At 38.9% G+C, this 8,971-nt stretch overlaps 1 protein-coding gene across 1 annotated transcript; it reads left to right on the top strand.

Moving 5' to 3' along the window:
• Positions 1-690: 690 nt before the first annotated feature.
• Positions 691-4,041, top strand: LOC115670103 (G2/mitotic-specific cyclin-2). Its single transcript, XM_030591305.2, has 12 exons — positions 691-850; positions 1,103-1,166; positions 1,320-1,452; positions 1,635-1,691; positions 1,783-1,828; positions 1,924-2,076; positions 2,160-2,285; positions 2,676-2,765; positions 2,859-3,080; positions 3,170-3,268; positions 3,365-3,543; positions 3,655-4,041. Exons 2-12 carry the CDS (start codon positions 1,112-1,114, stop codon positions 3,797-3,799), a joined length of 1,305 nt encoding a protein of 434 aa, XP_030447165.1. The 5' UTR covers positions 691-850; positions 1,103-1,111; the 3' UTR covers positions 3,800-4,041.
• The last annotated feature ends 4,930 nt before the right edge of the window (positions 4,042-8,971 follow it).

The raw sequence follows: 8,971 nt of genomic DNA, 5'->3' as shown, positions 1-8,971 counted from the left end.
CAGCTCATGAACGCTCAATCCACACGCCCGTATCATTGCGATCGTCAACGCCCAATCGAAGACCGCCACGTACCCCTAAGAAGGCCTTGTAACTCACCAACTTTTGCTCCCGAAGATCATCAGCCAGCATCACCACCATCATTAAATGAAAGCCGCGTCCAAAAAGAAAAAAGAAAAAATAAAAATTTGTGGGACGCGCAGCATTAAAAAATGCTAAACACCCCGTATCTCATATCTCATCTCATCCTTTAATAAATTCGACCAAAAAAAATATATATCACCCTTTAATTCAACCCAAAAAAGTGAAATTGAGATAAATAAAAATAAGCAAAAAAATAAAAAATAAAAGGAAATCGTCAAGCTAATTCGTTTTTGAAAAGCACATGCGGAGAGAGGTAGCCGTTGGAAAGGGGAAGGGGGGCACAAGGGATCGGGAAGGAACGCGACCATTCCCCACCCCATCGAGATCGAATCGGACGGCTCCCGCTCACTAGCCGTTGCGTTTAAAGTTTCCTCCGTAGAGAGAAGAGGAGAGAGAGAGAGAGAGGAACAATCATGTGCGGACATATATCCGCGGTTTGCGTCTCTATTTCGCCTGCGCAGTTTCACTCCCTCACTCACTCTCTCTCCTCCTCTTCCTCCTCCTTTCCCCCAATTCAGAAGAAGACTGTCTACTGATTGAGAGAGAGAGAGACAGAGAGATAGAGGGAGAGAGGGTACTCAAAATTTGATGGAGGGTTTCGTGGATCTCTCTCGCTGCTGCTGATCTCCGGAGGCTGGGCTTTGTTCGTCTTCGGCTTCGGCTTCGGCTCGGAAGGAGTGAAACGGGGAAGATCGCGATTTTCCGAAGGTGGGTGGGTGGGTGGGGGGTGTGTGTTTCTGTGCGCTCGCGCTCTGATCTCGATTCTTTGATGCGCCTCCGTGCTCAACTGATCTTCGATTCTTTGATGCGCCCCCCGTGCGTTCTTTTTTGGGGGGAGTTCGATTTCAAATTCGCGTCCTTTTTTTTTTTACGGGTTTTCTTTCTTGGGTCTCGTCGATTGGGGGTATTGCTTGAACATTGAGTGACGGTGATCGGTGGTGGGTCTTGTTTTGTGGGTAGGCGGAAAGGATGGCCGGATCGGACGAGAACAACCCGGGCGCGGTCGGAGGTGCGCTCGTTCGAGGTACGTGATCCGACGATGGGCGATCTCCAATTTCGCGGCTTTCTTTCTTGGGTGTTCGAATTTTTTTTATTTTTATTTTTGTTGGAATTTTGGGGTAGTCTTTAGAACCCTAACGTGATTTTTTGTTGGTTTATGGGGGGATGGGATCGACAGACGGCTTGCGGGTCGGGGCGGGCAAGATTGTCGCGGGGAATGGTCAGCAGAGACGAGCTCTGGGCAACATCAACAGCAACATCATTGGGGCTCCTCCTTATCCGTGCGCAATCAACAAGAGGGTCTTGTCCGAGTAATTCTTTGGAACCCTAATTCTTGAACTGTGGCTCTGTTTTACTCTTTAGGCTTCCGGAATATAATATCGCCGCAGTAAAGATTATTAACATAGCTAAGAGTTCTTTGATGATCCATGATGCTTCTGTTATCCCACACATTCGAAGTCTTACTTGTTTTTTATTTATGTACCGCATTCAGAAAAAATGTCAATTCTGAAAACGACCTTCCCAGTGGTGCGCATCGGCCGATTACTAGGTTAGTATCTGACTTTTCGATGATTCTTTTGGTTTATAGGCTTGAGAACTTGTCATTTGATTTAAGCTTTCATAAATTGCTATTTGTTTAGGCAGTTTGCTGCTCAGATGGCTTACAAGCAGCAACTTAGACCTGAGGTATACCCTTTCTGTGGTTTGTAAAGTCTAGTCTGTTGTTGTTTTGTGTGATGATGCCTTGTTTTTAGAGAGGCTCACGATTAAAGAATTAACAGGATAACAAGAAGACGATCCAATCAGTCTCAAATCCCAGCAAATATGAAGATTGTGCCATCTTAGATGCAGATGACGACAAGATGGCTGATGACTTTCCGGTGCCGATGTTTGTGCAGCACACTGAAGCAATGTTGGAAGAAATTGATCGGATGGTATGGAGATGTTGTCATTGTCTAACAGATTAGCATTGATTTAATACTAGAAAGACCGCAACTACAACTTGTACTTGCTGCAGGAGGAGGTTGAGATGGAAGATGTAGCTGAAGAACCTGTCACGGACATTGACAGCTGTGATAAGGAGAACCAGTTGGCTGTTGCTGAGTACATTGATGACCTATACAAGTTCTATAAGAAAGCCGAGGTGATAAAATCGTTTCACTTCGCACTTAGATGTGTAGGCTTTATGATTGAGGTGGATTATCACTTTTGTTGCTCTGGTATATAATAGTTGTCTGCTTGACATATACAAACTATAAGAAAGCTGAGGTGATAAATTCCTTTTAATTCTCACTTAGATGTATAGACTTTACGATTGAGACAAATTATGAATTTTCTTTCTCTGGTATATGGTTGTTTTCTGCTTCAAATGTAGGAAACGAAAAAACGATCGAAAGAAATTGCCATTTGCATAATTGCTAGTGGATGATGCTGGGTCACTGCAGGTGTAAAGTGTAGAGTGATGCGTATAAGTTAGGACAATATCAAATATTCTGACTTTTGGCGCATCATTGTCTGGTTTCTTATCATGTAGGCTTCCAGTTGTGTTCCCCCGAACTACATGGATCAGCAGCAGGATATTAATGAGCGGATGAGAGGTATACTAATTGACTGGCTGATTGAGGTGAGTCAAAGTGCTTACATGCTCTTAAAATGGTAAGAGTTGGAGTATTAGCTGGTATGGATGAAGCAACTTACTGATAATTATAAGTAACAGGTTCATTACAAGTTTGAATTGATGGATGAGACCTTGTATCTTACGGTCAATCTCATCGATAGATTCTTAGCTGTCCAACCTGTAGTGAAGAAAAAACTCCAGCTGGTAGGGGTAACGGCCATGCTTCTGGCATGCAAATACGAAGAAGTCTCAGTTCCAGTTGTGGAGGATCTCATTCTAATTTCAGACAAAGCTTATAGCAGGAAAGAAGTTTTGGAAATGGTACATCGAATTAAATAATCTATAAAATCTATTCTGAATAACATTAAGTGGGTGACCTTAACTGATGGTGAATTTCAATTTACCTGCAGGAGAGGCTGATGGTGAATACTTTGCACTTCAACATGTCAGTGCCCACTCCTTATGTTTTCATGAGGAGGTTTCTTAAAGCTGCTCAATCTGACAAGAAGGTTTATAATGAATTCATGTTTGTTGAATTTGAGCTGCATTATCGACATCGTTCTCTTGTATAACTGATTTTAATAAGAAATTTATACTTTGCCCAGCTCGAGCTCCTGTCATTCTTCATCATCGAGCTTTCCCTGGTTGAATATGAGATGCTGAAGTTCCCACCCTCTTTATTAGCTGCTTCTGCAATCTACACTGCTCAGTGTACAATAGCCGGAACCAAACGGTGGAGTACGACATGCGAATGGCACACCAGCTACCCAGAAGCACAGCTCCTGTAAGCGACACTCTGTTCCTTCCTTCTTCCACACCTAGAGATGGCTTCCGTTTGTTCAGCTTATTATTTTAAGCAATTTGTGATAATTGGGGGGGTTCTGCATTCTTGTAGGGAATGCGCCAGATTGATGGTCACTTTCCATCAGAGGGCTGGATCGGGGAAGCTCACTGGTGTGCACCGAAAGTATAGCACATCCAAGTTTGGTCATGCCGCGAGAACTGAGCCCGCTAACTTCCTCTTAAACTTCCTTTTGTAATAGGGTTGCGTGGTCGCGTACTTTACCTAAATCAAACATCAAAAAACTGACTTTTGGGGCCAGGGTGGGGGGCTTAAAAAAGTATAGCAACATAAGTTGCCCTGGGAGTATTCCTTATATCCCTTGAACATATGTGATGCTGATCCATTTGAGCGTTTTATCTGAACCTGACAGTGTATAGCCGTTGTTTGTTGACACTGTTCCTTAGTTGCATTTATTCATCGATTTTCATTTGTTGTCAATGAATGATGGTTTTGCTAGTGGCTTAACATCCGTTGAAAATATAGCAACATAAGTTGCCTTGGGAGTGTTCCTTATATCCCTTGAACATATGTGATGCTGATCCATTTGAGCGCTTTATCTGAACCTGACAGTGTATAGCCGTTGTTTGTTGACACTGTTCCTTAGTTGGATTTATTCATCGATTTTCATTTGTTGTTAATGAATGATGGTTTTGCTAGTGGCTTAATATCCCTTGAACTTATTTTATGCTGATTCATTTCAGCATTTTAATGAATGACAGTGTATAGCCGTGTATAGCTGTTGTTTGTTGACACTGTACCTTAGTTGCATTTATTCCTCGATTTTCATTTACTGTCAATGATGATGGTTTTGCTAGTGGTTTAGCATCCCTTGAACCTATCCTATGCTGATTCATTTCAGCATTTTATCTGAACCAGTAGATAGCTGTTGTTTGTTCACACTGTTCCTTAGTTGCATTTATTCATTGACTTTCATTTGTTGTCAATGATGATGGATTTGCTAGTGGCTCAACATACCGCTGGTCTTCGTTCTTTACAATGCCACTTTGTGTTCCTTGGTTTGTTCACAAAGATGATTGGATGAATCTAGTTAAACCATTAACTAGATGATGATACTTGATATGAGCTATGAACACATGTCATGCCTGATTCCTTTCAGTGCTGAACAGTGTCAACAGACAGCAGCTGTACACTGTCCTCGTTCTTTATATACCGCTTTCTGTTCCTTGGTTTGTTCACAAAGATGTTTGGGTGAATCTAGTTAAACTGTTAACTAGACGTTGACACTTGAGCTCTTATGAGCTATGAACATATGTCATGCCTGATTCCTTTCAGTGCTGAACAGTGTGTCAACAGACAACAGCGATGATAGATTTGGACCTGCACTCTTCGATCTTTGAATACTGCTTTCTGTTTATTGGTTCTTTTCACCCCGAACTTGAGTTCCCTTGAGGCTTTTCACCAGCATACATAGATAGATATACATGCATGGTACATACATACATGTTCATAAAATGGATGCGCATGCAAGTGCCTGCTGGTACATACACGATATGGCATGGTCTATCACAGAGAAGGATCTTGTCTTACCGAGAAAAGTTCCGACTCCGAGCAGATGACGTTCTTTCATCAGGGCATTCATCACTATTAATTTGGGAAAAGGAACAACCATTGAATGCGCATGCAAGTGCCTGCTGGTACATACATTTCAAAGGCTGTTTCTTATTTCGATAAGCAACAGCTGTTCAAGAATGTTAAGACTCAGTACTGTAGAACAACAACCTGCTGCTGCATAAACGATGACTATGCTATCTCATGGTCATGACAAAATGCTGATCGTCCTGGGGAAAATTCTTGAAAAGGGCATATTATCCAGGTATATTGATGGCTGAGACTTTTTCAAAGAATTGAAGAAACCAGTTGAACAAGGACATTATGAATTTCACAAAGTCCGAACTGTCATGCTCCTAAATATGAACCTAAACCATCTCCTTCGGGGGAAAAAATGCAATGCTGAGCATAAACTACCTATGTTGTGAAAAAGGACGATGCTCTTCGATAAGAGTAAGCTGTACACATCAAAGTTCATTGGCAAGAATTTGAAAGGCCTAAAAAAAGTTAATATAAAGTTTTAGGAAGGAAGGACACTAAAAGTGCCAAAAGTTGTGTAAGATGCTCACTCTAGTGCCTCAAGTTTTTTTTTAATCACTTAAGTGCAAACTTCGATATGGGTGGGTAGAAATCCGACGTGACCATATTTTATTAATTTCTCGAACCTAGTGCCTAGTCATCATTAATGATTGTGTCATGCAAATGATTGGTTACATCAATTATTTCAAAACCCTTGGATCTAGGATGGATAATGTGACTCTCCTAATTGACTTACTCGAGATATTGTCTATTTGAGCTCATTCTATGCTGACCCTAATTAATATTTCCTTTTGACTTGAGGTCACTCATCTTCGTAGTACTTTCACATGAGTAACTTCACATTGAAGATCCAATGCTAAAGAATATTGTTAAATCAAAAAGCATATCCCTTGAGTTAATTCCAGTTTTATATATATATAACCTTAAACGATCTCTCCATGTTCAATGTGCAAATTTTCATTCCTTCCCTTTTCGGCATTCTTGAAACTTGCCAAGAACCGCTTCTTGTTTGGGTTCTCTTGCCTTGGCAATCACTTCCTACCCTTATCAAACCGCGTCGTTATAAGCCCGCTAGCTTCCATGGGGTTCGTCTCCAAATCAAGAAAATTGTCCAAAAAGTCCTAAATTTATTGTGCGGCGAACAATTCAATCCTAAACCTTCTATTTAGTCCTAAATCTTTTGTCGATTTATTAATTTAGTCTTAAACCTTTTAACGATTTGTCATAGTCATTCCGATTAATTTTGGCCTGATATAGCTAACGCTGATGGACAACCAGCGTTGACGTAGACAATTTTTGCCTTTTTTAAAATTTTCTTTCTTTTTTCCTTATCTTTTCTTTTCCTGTTCTTTTTTTATTTATTTTATTTTTCCCTTTTTCCCTCTAACATTGCCGGGTCGTCGAGCCTCGAGAGGGCCTTGACATCCTCGCCGGCCACAGCCGAGGGCGAGGGTTGCTCTTACCAGGGGCCAAGGAGGACGGACCTCGCCAGGCCAGGTGATGGGAGCCTAGTAGATGGAAAAAGTGAAAAAAGAAAAAGGAAAAAAAGAAAATTTTAGAAAATTACAAAAATTGTCCACATTAATGTCGGTCGTGCCACGTTGGACGGTTGACGTCAACTAGATCGCCACGTTAGCAATTTTCGGACAAAATTGATCGAATAACTAAATTGGTAAATTTGTTAAAAAGTTTAGGACTAAATTGGTAAATCATCAAAATGTTTAGGACTAAATTGGTACAATTGAAAGGCTTATAACTAAATTTTAAAATCGTCAAACGATCTGGGACTGAATTGGCATAATTATAAAGTTTATGACTGAATTGGCCACCGTATAGTAGATTTAGGGCTTTTTGGACAATTTTCCCTCCCTGAATCACACACTACGGAGAGGCTCTCGCTCTAATACTATATTGCGACACTCTTTAATTAACTCACTAAAGACATTTTCTTACTTTTGGCATTTTTTATATTGAGTCTCATAATTTTGTCATTTGGCACAGTAAATATTTTTCCAAAAGGACATCCATCCCGATAATGCTTTTATCCAGCACGCTTAAATTTAAATTTAGAGTTCCATTGTTAAACATGTTAAAAAAAAGTCACGTCGGACTACTGATGTGCCATGTTAGTAAGCTTGGCTGAGCGATGGTCGGAAGGACTCAGTTGCACTCTATTCAAAATGCTTTGGACTTGATTTGTGTAGGATTTGACTGACCTATATGTTTAGGACTTTTTAAATTTCTCTTTTGAAAATTAATAAACTTTTAATGGATCCATAATCTGTTAGCTGATAATATAACCCAATGTGACGTGCCACCTAGGTGGTTGACCTAGTAGTAGAGGGGTTGCATTTCTTCCACAAGATCACATGCTCGACCATATCATTAGCAAAGTGGACTGCCCATCTCGCGATATCTAGTTACAATATATCTCGTGTGGAGAGACTTCTTGACTACTTGCATCTTGGTGGGGGCTACGGTGATGCGGAGTTGTTACAGCTCTAATTGAACAATTCCTAGACAAATGCAAGACCCTTATGGTTAACCACACATTCATCTAATGATTTAGTCTTTCTGAATAAGTTTAAATTTTTTCGGGCCCCATTTGTCTTCCTAATCAAATATGTGCCCGTTTAGTATTAGACAAAAAGATCAGACTAAGCGTAATGGGGAGTGTTAAAATATTTAAATAATAAATCATACATTCATTTTATAGCTTAAACTTTTGGAACTGTTAGTAATGATCTCTTACATAGAATGTAAGTCGTCAAATCTTTTTGATCTTCATTTGTCTTTTCAATGGGATAATGACACAAACAGTCTATGAACTTTGGTTTAGTGTGCAATTTGATCCCTGCATTTTTAATTTGTTCAATATAGTCCCTAAACTTTAGCCTAATGTTCAATATAATTCATGAACTTTTAATTTATTTAATGTAGTTTCTAAATTTTTAATTTGTTCAATGTAATTCCTGAATTTTTAATACATATTCAATTTAATCTCTTAATTATATAAAAATATATAATATAATTTTTAAATTTTAATTAATAGAAAGATTACGTTAAACATTTTACCTTCCCAGATCGTGCCAATTCTCACCGTCCACATCCGTCCACGAAAGCCAGAAAAAAAGTCAGACCGGCTCATGATTACCACAAAACCTCCAAAGAAATATCTCCAACTTGCTCCCATCATTAGCTGGCATCCTAATCCCCTATCAACTACGCGCCAAAAATTTCATTATCAATCATAAAATAAAATCTAAATAAATTTTGATGATTAAATTATTGATGTCCGATCCTAAATATGGAATTTTCACTCTTTTAATTTTTCACCTTCTTTTCTACGAGTTCTTGCACATCCAACTCGACCATCATTTAATACCGGTAATTTAATAATTCCTTCAAAACATGCGAATGATAACATGCAAATTGTCCATACTCTATTCGTAATTATTCAATCTAATTTTATTCATTTTAAATCTTTCGTGAGAAATCAAAGACATAATTTTTTAGATAAGTATAATAGAAATCCTAAAACTCGTCACAAAAATATAATTGAATCCTAAAACTTATTATTAAAGTGTAATTTTACAACTTGTTATAAAAAAGCAATCGAATTCAAAAATTTTCAAAATATACAATCAATGAAAAGGCTTGATTGGACAAATTTGATAAATTTTAAAATTTGATCACACATTTTAAAAATTTTAAGACTCAATTATATTTTCACGATAAATTTTAAGATCTAATTACACAT

This window comes from Syzygium oleosum, unplaced genomic scaffold (genome assembly GCF_021117445.2).
Source record: "Syzygium oleosum isolate NSW1041296 unplaced genomic scaffold, Sole_v2.1 Sole_v2.22, whole genome shotgun sequence".
Lineage (NCBI taxonomy): Eukaryota > Viridiplantae > Streptophyta > Magnoliopsida > Myrtales > Myrtaceae > Syzygium > Syzygium oleosum.
This window is presented reverse-complemented; position numbering and strand designations above follow the sequence as displayed.

Bases quoted from the DNA above. Each gene is read 5' to 3' on its own strand.
- LOC115670103 (XM_030591305.2), top strand. From the start codon at position 1,112: ATGGCCGGATCGGACGAGAACAACCCGGGCGCGGTCGGAGGTGCGCTC. The intron at 1,167-1,319 runs GTACGTGATCCG...TGGGATCGACAG, and splicing joins CGGAGGTGCGCTCGTTCGAG to ACGGCTTGCGGGTCGGGGCG. The intron at 1,453-1,634 runs GTAATTCTTTGG...TACCGCATTCAG, and splicing joins AACAAGAGGGTCTTGTCCGA to AAAAAATGTCAATTCTGAAA.